Below are 18,520 nucleotides of genomic sequence, written 5' to 3'. Positions count from 1 at the left end.
GAGGAAAATGCCCACAACTCGCCTGGGAACTGTCTATGCTGCCCACCATACAGGACTATGTGCCAAACCTTTGACAGGACTGGTTCTGTCTGGGTCCACTCACGGATCCGAGAGCCGTGACAGGCAAGGAATCCACAAAATTTAGGATTGCAACCACCTCACCGGTCATGGGGGTCGACATGGAGCCGGTCGATAAAGGCAATAGGCTCAGTGTGTCGGCATTCGCTATCTGGGTTCCTGGTTTGTGCTCCAGAGAACTCGTAGGCAGCGAGCAACAAAGCCCAGCGCTGGATCCGTTCGGAAGCAATGGGCGGTATTGGCTTATCCTCTCGGCTAAGTCCCAGCAGAGGTTTATGATCAGTCACGATAGGGAAGTGGCTGCCATCCACATACTGGTGGAAGCGATTCACCGCCAAGACCACCGATAGGCCCTCCTTCTCCACCTACTTTTTTTCCGCTGCAGTCGATGTGCGGGAGGCGAAAGCTATCGGCCGCTCGGCCCCGTTCTCCATCTTGTGGGACAGGACGGCCCCAACACCATACGGGGATGCATCACACGTAATGAGCCAAGACTTTCCAGGGTCACCAGTGGGTTAGTAACCCAGACGACAACAATTGTTGTTTTACCCGCCGGCAAGTGGTTTATTGCAGCTGATTATTCTTTAGCAGAAGGTGCAACGGGGCCAGGGTAGTTGCCAGATTGGGGAGTTACTTCCTGTAATAGTTTACGAGGCCGAGAAAAGAACGAAGATGCGAAGTGTCAGTCGGGGTGGGGGCCTGTTTAATTGCGCACACCTTTCTCTGCGACAGGGTGCAAACCTTCGCGGCCCACCCGATAACCCAGGTAAAACACTTCCTTCGCCCGAAGGACGCACTTTGTGCGACGTAAACGGACTCCAGCCTCTGAAAATTGTCTACGGACAGCCTCCAAATTTTCCAAATGTTCCTGCTCCGACGACCCTGTGATCAAAACGTCATCCACGTAAACCTTTCAAGATGCCCTCCATGACGCGTTGAAAAATACCGCAGGCACAGGATACCCCAAAGGGCAACCGCGTATATTCATACAGGCCCCGTTGTGTATTAATAGATACATATGGCCGGGAGGCAGGTTCCAGCTCCAACTGTAGGTAGGCGTGACTCGTATCTAATTTTGTGAACGAAAGTCCGCCTGCAAGCTTAGTGTAGAGATCCTCCATTCGAGGTATTGGATATCTGTCAAGCCGGGAAATCATGTTCACTGTCAGTTTATAGCCGCCGCACAAGCGAACTGTGGCATATGGCTTAATTACAGGTACAATTGGTGCTGCCCAGTCAGCGAAACAGACGAGCCGGATAATACCCAAGGTCTCCAAACGAGTGAGCGCCCCCTTCGAGCGAGTCCTGAAATAGCGCGTGGCTCCTGGTTAGACTTGGATACGGCCGCTTTGGTTTTCCCTAAACCCGCCCTAGCACCTCACCTCCAGAACCCATTTTTCCAGATGTGCTGCTACTGCAGCCGCAAATGGCGCAACCAGTCCCGACCTAAATAAATTACGTCCACTGGTTCTCCTTTGCCTAACTGCCTTGTTACTTCCTCAAAGAACTCTAACAGATTTGTCAGACATGACCTCCCCTTGACGAAGCCGTGCTGACTCAGTCCAATTTACTTCCAAGCACTCCGTGATATCATCTTTAATAATGGACTCTAAAATCTTACCAATGACCGCAGTAAGGTTAACTGGCTGATAATTTCCCCTCTTCTGCACCCCTCCCTTCTTAAACAGTGGTGTTACATAGCCACTTTCCAGTCCTCTGGGACCCTTCCTGCCTCCAGTGATTCCTGAAAGATCATCACTAATGCCAATACCCTGAGCCATCTCTTTTAGACCCCTGGGGGTGCCATCCACCCGGTCCAGGTGATGTAACCACCTCCAGACTTTCAGTTTCCCCAGTACTTCTGCTTAGTAATGGTCACTGCACTCACCTCTGCCCCGGTTCTCCTGGAGCTCCAGCATCGCACTGGTGTCTTCCACCATGAAGGTTGATGCAATGTAACTATTCAGGTTGTCTGCCATTTCTTTATTTCCTATTATTACTTCTTCAGCTACATTTTCCAGTGGTCCAATGTCTATTTTTGTCTCTCTCTTACCTTTTATATATTGAAAAAAAACTCTTCACATCTTCCTTCATATTACGAGCTAGCATGCACTCATACTTCATCTTTTCTCCCCCCCCACCCCCACTTATTGCTTTTTTAGTTGTCCTCTGCTTGTTTTTAAAGGCTTCCCACTAATCCTCGCCACTTTGTATGCTTTTTCTTCAGCTTTAATGCTGTCCTTGACTTCCCTCGTCTGCCATGGATGCCTTGTCCTACCCTTAGCATGTTTCCTCCTACTTGGGGTGAATTTCTGTTGTGCCTCCTGAATAACACCCAAAAACCCCTGTCATTGCTGTTCTGCTGTCTTCCCTGCTAGGCTCCTTTTCCAATCAACTCTGGCCAGCTCCTCCCTCATATCTTTGTAGTTGCCCTTATTTAATTTTAATACCGTTACATCTGATTCCAGCTTCTCCGTCTCAAACTGCAGGGTAAATTCTATCACATTATGGTCACTGCTCCCTAAGGGTTCCTTCACCTCAAGTCTGCCTCATTGCACATGACCAAATCCAGAATTGCCTGTTACCTAGTAGACTCTTACATGCCTTTTCTATCTCCTGATTTATTTTCTGCCCCACATCCTGACTACTGCTATGTGGCCTGTACACAATGCCCATCAGGGTCTTTCTACCTTTGCGATTCCTCAACTCTACCCACAGAGATTCTACGCCTTCTGATCCTTAATCGCTCCTTGGTATCGATTTAACTCCATTCCTTATTAACAATGCAACCCCGATTTCTTTGCCCATCTGCCTGCCCTTTTGATAGGACACATATCCTTGGATATTTACATCCCAGCCCTGGCCCCCTTGCAGCCACGTCTGTGATGCCCACATCGTACTTGCCAATTTCAATGTGCGCAACAAGCTCAACCTTGTTCCGTATACCGCGCTAGTTTAGGTACAACACCCTCAATCCTGCATTGACCATCTCTTTTCACACTTATCCCCAAATTTGCTCTGCCAGAGGGTGATGTTGTTCTTGAATTTTGATTCTCTATTTCCCTTTCAGTTATTACACCTTCGAAACTCACATTCTGCCCCCCCCCCCCCCCCCCCCCAATGCTAGTTTAAATTCTCCCGAGTGACTATAGCAAACCTCCCAGCCAGGATATCAGTGCCCCTCCAGTTTAGATGCAACCTGTCCTTCTTGTACAGGTCCCACCTGCCCCAGAAAAGATCCCAATGGTCCATAAATCTGAAGCCCTCTCACCTACACCACAGATAGCTATAGTATCCTCCTATTTCTAGCCTCACTGGCATGTGGCACAGGGAGAAATCCTGAGATTACAACTTGCTTTTAGCTTCTGCCTAACTCCCTGAATTCCTTCTGCAGGACTTGATCATATATACGACGACCTCTGGTTGTTCACCCTCCCTCTTCAGGATGTCCTGTGTTCGTTCAGAGACATCCTGGACCCTGGAACCAGGGAGTCAACATACCATCCTGGAGTTTCTTTCACGTCCACAGAAGCGCCTATCTATGCCCCTTACTATAGAGTCCCCTATAACCATCGCTCTCCTGCACTTTGCCCTCCCCTGCTGAGCAACAGAGCCAGTTGCAGTGTCACTGTTCTGGTTAATGTTGTTTTCCCCTGATAGGCTATCCCCCTCAACAGTATCCAAAACAAAGGGACAACCAGAGGATTCCTGCCCTGACTGACTTCCCTTTACAACGGTCACCCATCTGTCTGCCTGCACCTTGGGTGTGACTCTCGAACTCCTATCTATGATGCTTTCCACCACCTGCATGCTCCTAAGTGCATCCAAATGCTGCTCCAACCGAACCACGCGGTCTGTGAGGAGCTGGCATTGGTTAGACTTGCTGCAGATGTAGAAGACCAGAACGCTGGAAGCGTCACAGATCTGCCACATCTCACAGCTGGAGCACTAATGTGGATGATCAATCATGATCTAATGCATGGTTGCACAGTGGGTAGCACTGTTGCTTCAGAGCTTCAGGGTCCCAGGTTCGATTCCCGGCTTGGGAGTCAGCACTGTCACTGTCTGTGTGGAGTCTGCACGTTCTCCCCGTGTCTGCGTGGATTTCCTCCGGGCGCTCCGGTTTCCTCCCACAAGTCCTGAAAGACGTGCTTGTTAGGTGGATTGGACATTCTGAATTCATGCTGTTTACCCGAACAGGCACCAGAATGTGGCGACTAGGGGCTTTTCACAGTAACTTCATTGCAGTGTTAATGCAAGCCTACTTGTGACAATAAAGATCATTAAAAAATAAATAATAATAATGGTAGCTGGCTCATTGGGCTGAATGATCTACTCCTGCTCCGAACTCTTAAATCCTCGAGTTCTCGCTGTTTATTTCTGACCTCTTGATTTTAACTGCTCCAGTCCTACCTTGCATTCCCTCTTGAAAACCTCCCTGTCCCATGTTCCTTTTTTTAAGTTCTTAAAATTTACTTTGTTTGACCCAATACCTACTCCTTAAATTTGATAAAACTAATGAAGTATCTTGAGCCATTTTGTTATTTTTTAAAAATATTACCCAATTCTTTTTTTCACCCAATTACGGGGCAATTTAGCGTGGCCAACCACCGAGCCTGCACATCTTTGGGTTGGGAGGGTGAAACCCACGCAAACACGGGGAGAATATGCAAACTCCACATGGAGTGTGACCCAGGGCCTGGATTGAACTCAGGTCCTCAGCGCTGTAAACAGCAGTGCTAACCACTGCATCATCCCCACCATTTTGGTATTTTAATGCATCACATCAAACCAAGAGGCTGTTTAAATGTAGTGAATTCTATATTTAATATAAACAAAAAGACACCTACTGAACATTTTTACTCTGTGGCACTTCAGAATACAAAGAAATTCTCCAGGAACACAAGATACTGGACCCAGTGAACAGCTTCTTATATGATTTCTACAAGGTCCAATCATTTAGAAATATTCAAGCACATTTACACTAATGTGTCCCCTTTCAGCCAGAAATTGGGCAGCAGTCGCACAAGTAGATAGCACTGTGGCTTGACAGTGCCAGGGTCCCAGGTTTGATTCCCTGCTGGGTCAGTCTGTGCGGAGTCTGCACATTCTCCCCATGACTGCGTGGGTTTCCTCCGGGTGCTCCGGTTTCTTTCCACAGTCCAAAGACGTACAGGTTAGGTGGATTGGCCAAGATAAATTGCCCTTAGTGTCCAAAAAGGTTAGGAGGGGTTATTGGGTTACGGGGATAGGGTGCAAGTGAGGGCTTATGTGGGTCGGTGCAGACTCGATGGGCTGAATGGCCTCCTTCTGCACGGTATGTTCTATGTTAAATCTATTAAGAAATATCCCCACCAACCCATCCTGCCTAAAGAAATTAAGTGTGATACCACTTGCTCCAAGACTTCAACTTAAATGTACTTTCGCAACATAGAAAAGCCAGAAATTGGAACCAATATACTTGTGTTGCCAGATCTACAAGGACGTATTGAGAAGGATATTTTGTGACCACTTCATTTGGAAAAATACAATATGAATATTTACTATTACACCTGAGACAAGGAAATATTAAAACTTCCTTCAAAATATTTGATCTGAACATAAGGATTGCACGGAAACTGCCCGAGACGTACAAACATCTAATGTGCAATGCCCAGCAATGGCAATCACCCAAAAAGGGGATTTAAATCACAAACCTCAGATTGTGCCGACTGTGCCACATCAATAGCTGCCAAGACTCAGTCAGAATAATTAAAACTAGCCTCCAAGACTGACCGTTGCCGTTTTCGGGCAGCATGGTCGGCACGGGCTTGGAGGGCCGAAGGGCCTGTCCTTGTGCTGTACTTTTCTTTGTACCCGATGTATTACTCCACCCTGCTGAAAATCAGTGACAAAACGAGAACCAAATGTATTTGTTACCTCCGAAATGTAGAGATCAGCTTGTTTCAGCAGCTCGCCAATAATCAGCACGTTGGAAGTGGTGCCGTCGCCAGTCATGTCATCCTGAGCAGTCGCCACTTTAGCGATTAGAGAGGCTGTTGGGTGTTGGATTTGCTGCAATGGAATCATTGGTAGCTTCAAAAACATTGCACATTCTACAGACATGCGTGGATTATTTATTGCTGATCCCATAAAACAGAGGAAGTTATTTCCCATTAGGTTCAGAAAGATGTCATCCTGCCCGTTTGCCATCCAATTAGATCATGGACAAACCGTATCTTAACTCTCATCAACCTACTTTGGTTTCACATCTATTAATAACCTCCCCAAAATCTATCAATCCCAATTTCTTTATCTGATCCTCCAGACTCAACAGCTTTTGGATGGTGTTCCAGATTTCCACTGAGCTTTGACAACACACCCAGATTGCTTAGTGTTAATTTTAAGACTATGCCCCAACTATTTTGGACTGTCAAGTTAATTTTCCAATCTACTCCCAAGAAATACTTGATAATCAGATCTCCTACAAATGTAAAATAAGAACTGGCAATGCAAATTTTTCCGTTGTTTTGTCCAGTTGAAGTAAATTCAATGTACTTGAATAATACAGCTCCCCAGTCATTCTGGACGTGGCGCAGAATATATTGTTGTGAAGAACCAGGCCACTATTGCCGGGTCTCTCATCCCTAACCTTGCAACAATACCCAAGATGCAATGCCAACTGAATGAACTGAGCATCGGTGAACCACATTTTATTGCTCTCGGAAAAAGAGGGGGTGAAATGAAGAGCGACAAGTTTTCATTTCATTAATTTGCAATACATCAATCACAAAACCAGCACTCAACCTGCTTTACTAATTTTTCAATAATTCTACTTGTATTAGTTAAACTTGCAAGATAGGATTTATTTCTACAACAATTTCTGTTTGTTTGGCACCTTTAATGTAATTAAATGTCTCGAGACACTTCATCGAGCATTATAAAATACAGCATGGCCAGTCAGGGGCTATTAGTTACTCAAAAAGGTAGATTTGAAGAAAAGTGAGGTAGTGCGCTTTCGGGAGGGAATTCCAGAGCTGGTGTTTAGATAACTGGTCACCAATACTGGAGTAGTTCTGACTGGGAAAGCACAATAGACCCGCATTCAGGGAACTTGGCAGTGTTGCGGGGCTGGAGATTACCAGGATAGGGAGGATTAAGGCCCTGGGAGAATTGAAAATTATAACATGAATTATAAAATCAAGACGCTGTCTGACCAGGAGCCAATGAAGGTCAGCGAGCACAGGGACGAATGGTGAATGGGACTTGCTGTGAGAAAGGATGAAGTTTGTGAGGAAATTCGCAAAATAGCAATGGCAACAAGAGGAAAAACCTTTTCCACACGGTATGCGGTTCGCTTTGTAGCCCGTTATGTTGTTGAGGCCTTGCCACAACCAACGAGAATCTGTAACGCTAGTCTGTGACTCTAGCTTGGTCTGACATTCTCTTGGCATCCTGGGTGGCTTTGCAGAGGTCGCACCTGGACTTATGTATAGGTCCGAGTCCAACACTTCAACACCTCAGATCTGTCCTTCAGTAGGGAATCAATCTCCCAATTAAGACATGGTTTCCAGGTGGGGAATGTACGTACTGCTTTCTTTGGCACGCAGTCGTCCACATATTTGCTGAAGAAGTCTGTGATGGTGGTGGCATACTCATTTAGGTTGGTTGCTGAGTTCTTAAATATGAATCAGTCCACAGTCTCCAAGCAGTCACGTATGAGCTCTTTTGTTTCATCGGACCAGCACTGCACGACCTTCTTAGCCGGATTCTACCGCTCAAGTCAAATGTTACAACTAGGGCTGGAAAGAGACCAGCTGAATCTCAAAGACAGTTGCTATGGAAAGGGTGTATTTGATCCTGAGAGAACAGGGCTTGCAGCAAGAACAGAAAACAATGGCTTTTCGTCCCAATATTGGAGGAATATTTGAGGACTGATAATTTACCAAAAATACATATGGTAATGTGTAATGAAAGAAAACACGAATGACAGAAACATTTACAGTAATGGTCAAGTTTCAAACTCGCATGGGACATTACTTTTGTAAAAGGGGAACTAATGAATATGTTTTTTATTTTTTTCAAGCAATTTTCATATAAACAAAGCAGAACAAGCATACAACATAAATAACTAACACCCACTGCCCTCTCCCATCCGAACCAACGCCCACTCTCCCAAACCACCGTCTTTTCCCATCCTAGCCAACACCCACTCTCCCAATAGCACTCCCTTCTCCCATCCAAAACACCCACTCTCCCAATACCACTGCCTTCTCCAATCCAAAACACCCACTCTCCCAATACCACTCCCTTGTCCCATCCAAAACACCCTCTCCCAATACCACCCCATTCTCCCATCCTAACCAACGCCCACTCTCCCAATACCACTCCCTTCTCCCATCCTTTGCCAACACCCACTCTCCCAATACCACCCTATTCTCCCATCCTAACCAACGCCCACTCTCCCAATACCACTCCCTTCTCCCATCCTAACCAACACCCACTCTCCCAATACCATCCCATCCTAACCAACATCCGCTCTCCCAATACCACTCCCTTCTCCCATCCAAAACACCCACTCTCCCAATACCATCCCATTCTCCCATCCTAACCAACGCCCACTCTCCTAATACCACCCCATTCTCCCATCCTAACCAACACCCACTCTCCCAATACCACTCCCTTCTCCCATCCAAAACACCCACTCTCCCAATACCATCCCATTCTCCCATCCTAACCAATGCCCACTCTCCCAATACCACCCCATTCTCCCATCCTAACCAACACCCACTCTCCCAATACCACTCCCTTCTCCCATCCAAAACACCCACTCTCCCAATACCATCCCATTCTCCCATCCTAACCAACGCCCACTCTCCCAATACCACCCCATTCTCCCATCCTAACCAACGCCCACTTTCCCAATACCACCCCATTCTCCCATCCTAACCAACGCCCACTCTCCCAATACCACCCCATTCTCCCATCCTAACCAACACCCACTCTCCCAATACCACTCCCTTCTCCCATCCAAAACGCCCACTCTCCCAATACCACCCCATTCTCCCATCCTAACCAACGCCCACTCTCCCAATACCACCCCATCCCAGCCAACACCCACTCTCCCAATACCACCCCATTCTCCCATCCTAACCACCCACAAACACACCCCCTTTTCGGCAGCTCTGAGTCCCTCCACCCGAACAAAATCCGTCTCCGGGCTATCAGGGAGGCAATGGCCAAAACGTAGGTCTCTCTCGCTTCCTGGACCTTCCAACATCCTGAATATCACCACCTCTGGACTCGGGGCTACCTTTACCCCAGCGCCTCAGACATCACGTCCGCGAACCCCTGCCAGAACCCCTTCATTTCCATACAGTCCAGAACATGTAGACATGTGCCCCCTCACACACTGCCCACACCTACCCTCTACCTTCTCAAAAAAACCAATTCCTCCGTGCCACCGTCATATGTGCCCTATGGGCAGCACAGTGGATAGCACTGCTGCCTCACGGTGCCGATGTCCCAAATTCGATCCTGGCTCTAGGTCACTGTCCATGTGGAGTTTGTACATTCTCCCCGCTGTTTGCGTGGATTTCACCCCCACAACCCAATCTTTGGGTGCAAGGTAAGTGGATTCATCACGCTAAATTGCCACTTAATTTGAAAATAATAATTGGGTAATCCAAATTTAAAAAAATATGTGCCCTGTGGACTACTTTAAACTGAAGGATGCTTAACGTCACATGAAATGAAATGAAAATTGCTTATTGGCACGACTAGGCTTCAATGAAGTTACTGTGAAAAACCCCTGGTCGCCACATTCCGGCGTCTGTCCGGGGAGGCTGGTACAGGAATTGAACCGTGCTGCTGGCCTGCTTTAAAAGCCAGTGATTTAGCCCAGCAAGCTAAACCAGCCTCATGACGAGGACGCAATCACTCGCCACAAAGCCTCAGCCCACATCCTGGCCTCCACCTCCCAGCTCCTCCTCCACCTTACGCTTTATGTCCCACTCCATCAACCTCGGACACCTTCCCCTATTTCAGCACTCTATCCTGCAACCCCAGCAACATCCCAGGAAAGGACTGTAACTCTCTCTTTACAAAGTCCCGAACCTGCAGGTCCCTGAACCCGTTCCCCCTGGGCAATTCGTACTCTTCCTCCAGGTCCTCCAACTTCTCAGATTTGACCCCTATGAACAGGGATTGCCAAGTCGCTCAAACCCTGTCTGCCGCCACCCCCGAAACCTCACACCCAGCCCAAACTCATGGTTGCCGCACATAGGTGCCCACAGTGAGGCACCCTCTGTCCCAAATGCTGCCTGGCAGGCGAGAACGGCAGAGGGGCCGACAACAAAGCCCCTACACCAATCTGCCTCCACCCTCCCCATGACCCAATTTCCTGTTACGCACAGTAGTAGTTTACCATGTTCGGCAGTGCCAGCATCCCCCCCCCCCCCCCGAACCCTCCTGACCCGCAGGGTCTTCCATGCCCACACAAACCTTTTTTTTTGAACAACAGGAACGAACAGCTTGTATTAAATGCGTTTGAGACAGATATAAAACCAGTGCATACAGATTGTATGTTCTCTATTAACTCATTAGATCATAATTATATATCTATATCTCATAGTTAAAAAAACATTGACGCTTGAAAGCGCGGGCTTTCCTCTGGTTTCCCGCGCTGCGGGGCGGGGGGGGCGGAGCTGGAGGCGGGGGCGTGGCCTCTACTGGTTTTCTTTCCCGCGCTGAAGCGGTGCCAAGGAGGTGTGGCAAGAGGGGGATGACCCCATGCCGGATGGGGATGGGTTTTGGCGGGAGCTGCCGGGTCAGCAGAAGTCAGCTGACTCACGGAAGTACCATGGAGGGTGCGTCGCGGCTAGGAGGGGTCCTAGCCTGGGGGGGTAGGGGGGGGATACCAGGTTGCTGCTGGAATGGCCAGGAAGGAGCTGGTGTGGGCCAGGGGGGTAGAGGAGAGGCGTTATCGCCATGGGGAACGGGTCAGGTGGGGCGGGCTGGCCTGGGGCGAGCAGTCGATAAACTATGGCTAGCCGGCGGGGGAGAGGGGCGGGTTGCCCTCTGATCCGGCTGATTACCTGGAACGTGAGGGGGCTGAATGGGCCGGTTAAGAGAACTAGGGTATTTTCACATCTGAAGGGGCTGAAGGCGGACCCACTTGAAGGTGGCGGACCAGGTTCGTCTGAGGAAGGGGTGGGTGGGGCAGGTTTTTCACTCAGGATTGGACGCGAAGAACCAGGGGGTGGCAATTCTGGTGGGGAAGAGGGTGGCGTTCGAGGCGGCTGAGGTGGTGTCAGACAAGGAGGGCAGATATATTATGGTGAAGGGTAGGCTGCAGGGAGAGAAGGTGGTGCTGGTTAACGTATATGCCCCGAATTGGAATGATGCCGGCTTCATGAGGCGCTTGTTGGGCCGCATTCCGGACCTGGAGGCAGGGGGCCTGATCATGGGGGGAGACTTTAACACAGTGCTGGATCCCCCACTGGACCGGTCCAGTTCAAGGACGGGTAGGAGACCGGCGGCGGCCAAAGTGCGGAGGGGGTTTATGGACCAGATGGGAGGGGTGGATCCCTGGAGGTTTGGGAGGCCGAGAGCGCGGGAGTATTCCTTTTTCTCCCATGTCCATAGAGTCTATTCCCGAATAGAATTTTTCGTCCTGAGCAGGGGATTGATCCCGAAGGTGCAGGATGCAGAGTATTCGACCATAGCGATTTCAGACCATGCTCCGCACTGGGTTGATCTGGAGATGGGGGAGGCGCGGGACCAGCGCCCGCTCTGCGCCTGGATGTGGGGATGCTGGCTGATGAGGTGGTGTGTAGGAGGGTCCGGGGAAGTATTGAGGGGTATCTTGATACCAACGACACGGGGGAGGTCCGGGTGGGGACTGTCTGGGAGGCTCTGAAAGCAGTGATCCGGGGGGAGCTGATCTCCATCCGGGCCCATAGGGAAAGGAGGGAGGGGAAGGAGAGGGAGAGACTGGTGGGGGAGCTCCTGGATGTGGACAGGAGATACGCGGAGGCACCGGAGGAGGGGTTGCTGGGGGAACGGCGTAGTTTGCAGGCCAAATTTGACTTGTTGCCCACCAGAAAGGCGGAGACACAGTGGAGGAGGGCGCAGGGCGCGGTATACGAGTATGGGGAGAAGGCGAGCAGGATGTTGGCGCATCAGCTCCGCAGGCGAGATGCGGCTAGGGAAATTGGTGGAATGACGGATAGGGGTGGGAATGTAGTGCAGAAGGGGACAGAAGTAAATGGGGTCTTTAAGGACTTCTACGAGGAACTGTACCAGTCGGAACCTCCGATGGGGAGAGGGGGGATGGAGAGCTTCATGAACAGGCTATGTTTCCCAAGGGTTCAAGAGGAGCTGGTAGAGGGGCTGGGGGCGCCGATAGAGTTGGAGGAGCTAGTCAGGGGGATTGGACAAATGCAGTCAGGTAAGGCGCCGGGGCCGGACGGGTTCCCGGTGGAATTTTATAAAAAGTATGCGGATCTGGTGGGCCCCCTGTTGGTGCGAGCCTTCAATGAGGCATGGCTTTGCCCCCAACGATGTCGCGGGCACTGATCTCTCTGATCCTGAAGCGGGATAAGGACCCCTTGCAGTGTGGATCATGCAGGCCTATCTCGCTCCTCAATGTTGACGCTAAGTTGCTGGCCACCAGGATAGAGGACTGTGTGCCAGGGGTGATACACGAGGATCAGACAGGATTTGTCAAGGGACAGCAGCTCAACACGAATGTGCGGAGACTGCTAAATGTTATTATGATGCCGGCAGTGGAGGGGGAGACGGAGATAGTGGTGGCGCTGGATGCGGAGAAAGCGTTTGATAGAGTTGAGTAGGGGTACCTGTGGGAGGTGCTGGAGCGGTTCAGATTCGGGGAGGGATTCATCAAATGGGTGAGACTGCTCTACGCGGCTCCGATGGCAAATGTAGTTACCAATGGAAGGAGATCGGAGTACTTTAGGCTCTACCGTGGGACCAGGCAGGGGTGCCCCCTGTCCCCCTTGCACTGGCGATTGAACCTTTGGCTATGGCGTTGAGGGAGTCAGGGAGATGGAGAGGTCTGGTGCGGGGTGGGGAGGAACATCGTGTATCGCTGTATGCGGACGACCTGCTGTTGTATGTGGCGGATCCAGAAGGGGGAATGGCGGATGTGATGGAGCTGTTAGCGGAATTTGGGGGCTTCTCGGGCTATAAGTTAAATTTAGGCAAGAGCGAGGTATTTGTAGTACACCCGGGTGATCAGGAGGGGGGAATTGGGAGACTCCCATTTAAGAGGGCAGTGAAGAGAGAGAGAGATGATGACTATGTTTGTTTATTTAATTTTAATTTATTTTTAAGTTCTTTTGTTGTTCATTGGGGTTGGGGGGGTGGGGGGATGTGATACATGCGTCGATACGGTCTGGGGTGGGTGTTACAGTCATTATGGGTTATTTTGTTGCATTTCATTGTTTGTCGTTATGTTTTATATATTCTGTAAAAAATTGCAATAAAAATTATATTTAAAAAAAACATTGACGCAATTGTAATAAATTTCAGGTCATTGACTTATCTTTTTAAGGAAGGAATGAGATGGGCCATTTTCTTCAATGTCTTCCCCCGTCTGCAGTGCATTTAAAGGGTACACAGTGGAACCAATTCTTTATTTCCCCTCTTCTCCACTCAAGTCAGTCCCTTGGCCAGTGGTTTCAATTTGAAATGGAAGGTGGGTTTATTGAAATCTGAAATGTCTCCTCGAGAGGCTGTTTGGTGTGTTGGGGGGAGGCTGTAACATGAATTAACCCTTCGACCATTGGAAGGGCCGATAGTGACACTAGCGCATGCAGATAGAGAGCTGGCCTTGCCCTCATTCAATGTCCAGCTTTGAGAGGATGTGCAAGTGATTCCATAGAAACTGTAGTCAGGTTCTCTGAAATTCTGCTGCATCCCTGGGCCCAATTTTTGAAATTCCAACCCGATTTGTGCTTTGAGGGGGTGTAAGTATGGAGAAAATCTCCCAGGTGGGAGATACTTTTTTCGATGTTCAGGAGAAGTTCATCCACGGAAAGCACGGTAGCATTGTGGATAGCACAATCGCTTCACAGCTCCAGGGTCCCAGGTTCGATTCCGGCTTGGGTCACTGTCTGTGCTGAGTCTGCACATCCTCATCGTTTGTGCGTGGGTTTCCTCCGGGTGCTCCGGTTTCCTCCCACAGTCCAAAGATGTGCAGGTTAGGTGGATTGGCCATGATAAATTGCCCTTAGTGTCCAAAATTGCCCTTAGTGTTGGGTGGGGTTACTGGGTTATGGGGATAGGGTGGAGGTGTTGACCTTGGGTAGGGTGCTCTTTCCAAGAGCCGGTGCAGACTCAATGGGCCGAATGGCCTTCTTCAGCACTGTAAATTCTATGATAATTCTATGTAAACCCTGAGATCAGCACATTAACATTTTTGAAGAACGACTTTGGGAGGTTCTGAAACAACATCAGAAACCTTGGCAGCAGCGTCATTTTACTGCCTGCACCCGCCCCGCCAGCGACAGCACATCCCACCTCTTAGAAGCCCCCCTACATCTGCCAACCGAGTTAAGTTCAGCTTGTGCAGCTGCGCCCAGCCCCATGTCACCTGGATGCAGCTCCGCTCATCTTCTGCCTTCTAATCTCAATCAGGGACACCTCGCTCCTTTCCATATTCAACTTGTACCCGGAGAACCAGCCAGAATCCTCAATACTACCCAATGGGTCCGATATATATATATATATATATATATATATATATCAGCAGGTCGTCTGCATAAAGCAAGACGTTAGGCTCGGCAACCCACCCCCCAGTCATTCTCCAGTACCCAACGCCCCAAGCACCATTGCCAGAGCAAAGGGGAGAGTGGACGTCCCTGCCTCGTCCCCCGATGAACTAATTATTAGGGCAAACAGTGATTAAACTCTATTAAGGAATCTTAAGTGCAGCACGGTGGTTAGCATTGCTGCCTCACGGCACCGAGGTCCCAGGTTCAATCCCGGCTCTGGGTCACTGTTCGTATGGAGTTTGCATTCCCCCCGTGCCTCTGTGGGTTTCGCCCCCACAACCCAAAGATTTGCAGGGCAGGTGTACTGGCCACACTAAATTGCTCCTTAAAATATTAAGGGATCTTACGAGTAGTTCTTTTGTACTTGTTTACGGTTTTAGAAAAGTTAAGGAAAAGCCCACACTCGGAGTTAGTTCAGATATCTGCAGGTTAGAGACTTTGCGCAAAAGGTCTGGAGGGCAGATACATCTGGATGCCGCGATACACCCTACTGCGACGACTGCTGCTCCCAGATGTGAAAGGGGAGGGAAGAATTGGGGATATATATATATCTACATATATAAGTGGCTGGGGGAGGGGAGAGGTGAGCTGGTGGTGAAGATCAAGGAAAAATTGGAAGCAGAATTGGGAGGTGAGATCAATTGGGAGCATGGAGTGAAGCACTGCAGAGGGTAAACAGCACGGTAGCACAAGTGGATAGCACTGTGGCTTCACAGCGCCAGGGTCCCAGGTTCGATTCCCCACTGGGTCACTGAGCAGAGTTTGCACATTCTCCCCGTGTCTGCGTGGGTTTCCTCCGGGTGCTCCGGTTTCCTCCCACAGTCCAAAGACGGGCAGGTTAGGTGGATTGGCCATGATAAATTGCCCTTAGTGACCAAAAAAGGTTAGGACAGGTTATTGGGTTACGGGGATAGGGTGGAAGTGAAGGCTTAAATGGGCCAGTGCAGACTCGATGGCCGAATGGCCTCCTTCTGTACTGGATGTTCTATGTTGTGCAAGGATGAGCCTGATACAGTTTAAGGTGGTGCACATGACTCGGGCGAGAATGAGTGGGTTCTTTCAGGGGGCAGCAGATGAGTGTGAGGTGTAGGCGGGGGCCAGCGAACTTGGGAAGATTGCTCACCGTCTTAGCCAGGATAGCGGAGGTGGAGGACCTGGACATTTTAATGCCGATATTTGGTGTTTCAGAGAAGCCGGAGCTCATGAATGGAGAAAGGCCGATGTCTTGGCCGTTGTCTCTCAGATTGCACTGCAGCGAATTTTGCTGGAGTGGCAGTCGGCATCACCACCTGGGGTAGTGGCTTGGTTGGGTGACTTCCTGAGATTAGAGAAGATAAAGAATGAGTTACGGTGCTCTTCAGGGGTTTTGAGGAAAGGTGGTGAAGGTTGGGGGGTTGTGACCGTGTTTATGGGGCTGTTTGCCACTTGGGGGGGGGGGGGGGGGGTGAGAAGGAGGAAAAATTTGTACACTGTCTAGCTGATTGTTTCCCAGCGTGTTTGTTCGCTGTAACCTGTTTTGATACATATTTGTAATGAAATATTTTTTTTAAAAGTAACTTGTTTTCTATGATCTGAAGTAGCAGACAGTTAATAATGCAGAGCTGATTCGCAAGGGAAGAGATTAAAGAAAATGAGGGTGAAAAATACCTTGTGAACGCCCACAACTTGTTTATGTTAAGTGAAAAGTCTGAACCAGACAATATTCAAATGTACATAATGCCTTGCGTACATGACGTACAACATCTAAGCATTATGTGATTTCTCAACTGGACACAGTCAGCTCCTGACATCCTTCTGAGGTTGCGCTCTTCAAACACGTTGGCAAACAAAGAATCGCTCGGTACCAGGGTCTCCGGAGACGATTTTGTATAATAGTCTGCTCCAGAAAACTTTTAAAACATCCAACTCAATTTACTTACAACAATGCACAGCTGCAGTTCTCCAAATCTCAATGTTTGAATGGATATTCACTTACCATTTCATGCAGCAGAACATTACCATCTTTTGTAAGCTTGATGTCTCCAGCGCCAGAAACAAGCCTGAGGAAAGAAAGTGTTGCAAATGAATTGGAGCTCAGACGGCCTGTGTTGCCCCGCCTTACTGATCCTACCTCTCCCCCCTCCATCCAACTCCCACCCCGACCCCTTGCCCCACCGACCCCTTCCACCACCCACCCTCTGCCGACCCATTCCACCACCCACCCTCTGCCGACCCCTTCCACCACCCCCCCGACCCATTCCACCACCCACCCTCTGCCGACCCCTTCCACCACCCCCCCGACCCATTCCACCACCCACCCTCTGCCGACCCCTTCCACCACCCCCCCCCCCGACCCCTTCCACCACCCCCCCCGACCCCTTCCACCACCACCCCCCCGACCCATTCCACCACTCCCCCCCCGACCCATTCCACCACACTCCCCCCCCCCCCCCCCCGACCCATTCCACCACACACACCCCCCCGACCCATTCCACCACACTCCCCCCCCCCCCCCATTCCACCACACTCCCCCCCCCCCCATTCCACCACACTCCCCCCCCCCCCCCGACCCATTCCACCACACACACCCCCCCGACCCATTCCACCACACTCCCCCCCCCCCCCATTCCACCACACACACCCCCCCGACCCATTCCACCACACTCCCCCCCCCCCCCATTCCCCTACACACTCCCCCCCCCCCATTCCCCTTCACACTCCCCCCCCCCCCGACCCATTCCACCACACTCCCCCCCCCCCCCGACCCATTCCACCACACTCCCCCCCCCCCCACCCATTCCACCACACTCCCCCCCCCCCCACCCATTCCACCACACTCCCCCCCCCCCCACCCATTCCACCACACTCCCCCCCCCACCCATTCCACCACACTCCCCCCCCCCCCCCACCCATTCCACCACACTCTCCCCCCCACCCATTCACCACACTCTCTCCCCCCCCCCCCCGACCCATTCCACCACACTCCCCCCGATTCCACCACACTCCCCCCCCGACCCATTCCCACAGCTTCCCCCCCCCCCACCCCTTCCCCCACACTCCCCCCCCCCCCCCACCCATTCCACCACACTCCCCCCCCCCCACCCATTCCACCACACTCCCCCCCCCCCCCCGACCCATTCCACCACACTCCCCCCCCCCCCCCCCCCGACCCATTCCACCACACTCCCCCCCCCCGACCCATCCACCACACTCCCCCCCCCCCCCCCCCCCCATTCCACCACACTCCCCCCCCCCCCCCCCCGACCATCCACCACACTTCCCCCCCCCCCCCCCCGCCCCGACCCATTCCACCACACTTCTTCCCCCCCCGACCCATTCCACCACACTTCTCCCCCCCCCCCGCCCATTCCACCCCACTCCCCCCCCCCCCCCCCCGACCCATTCCACCACACTCCCCCCCCCAGACCCATTCCACCACACTCCCCCCCCCCGACCCATTCCACCACACTCCCCCCCCCCCCGACCCATTCCACCACACTTCCCCCCCCCCCATTCCACCACACTCCCCCCCCGACCCATTCCACCACACTCCCCCCCCCGACCCATTCCACCACACTCCCCCCCCCCCCCCCATTCCACCACACTCCCCCCCCCCGACCCATTCCACCACACTCCCCCCCCCCCACCCCGACCCATTCCACCACACTCCCCCCCCCCCCCCCCCA

General features: G+C 51.1%; 1 protein-coding gene across 1 annotated transcript in view; it reads right to left on the bottom strand.

The window, feature by feature from the left end:
- The window catches only part of cct6a (chaperonin containing TCP1, subunit 6A (zeta 1)), a 117,243-nt gene extending 100,263 nt beyond the window's left edge, over positions 1 to 16,980 (bottom strand). The window contains exons 1-2 of the mRNA XM_038784071.1: positions 16,831 to 16,980; positions 5,998 to 6,132 (exon numbers count right to left, since the gene is read on the bottom strand). Coding sequence (XP_038639999.1) covers positions 5,998 to 6,132; positions 16,831 to 16,980 — 285 coding nt within the window. The remainder of the gene's footprint in view (positions 1 to 5,997; positions 6,133 to 16,830) is intronic.
- Positions 16,981 to 18,520: the final 1,540 nt, after the last annotated feature.

Source organism: Scyliorhinus canicula, chromosome 24 (assembly GCF_902713615.1).
Source record: "Scyliorhinus canicula chromosome 24, sScyCan1.1, whole genome shotgun sequence".
Classification (NCBI taxonomy): domain Eukaryota; kingdom Metazoa; phylum Chordata; class Chondrichthyes; order Carcharhiniformes; family Scyliorhinidae; genus Scyliorhinus; species Scyliorhinus canicula.
The sequence above is the reverse complement of the archived record's forward strand: the minus strand, read 5'-3'. Positions and strand labels throughout refer to the sequence as shown.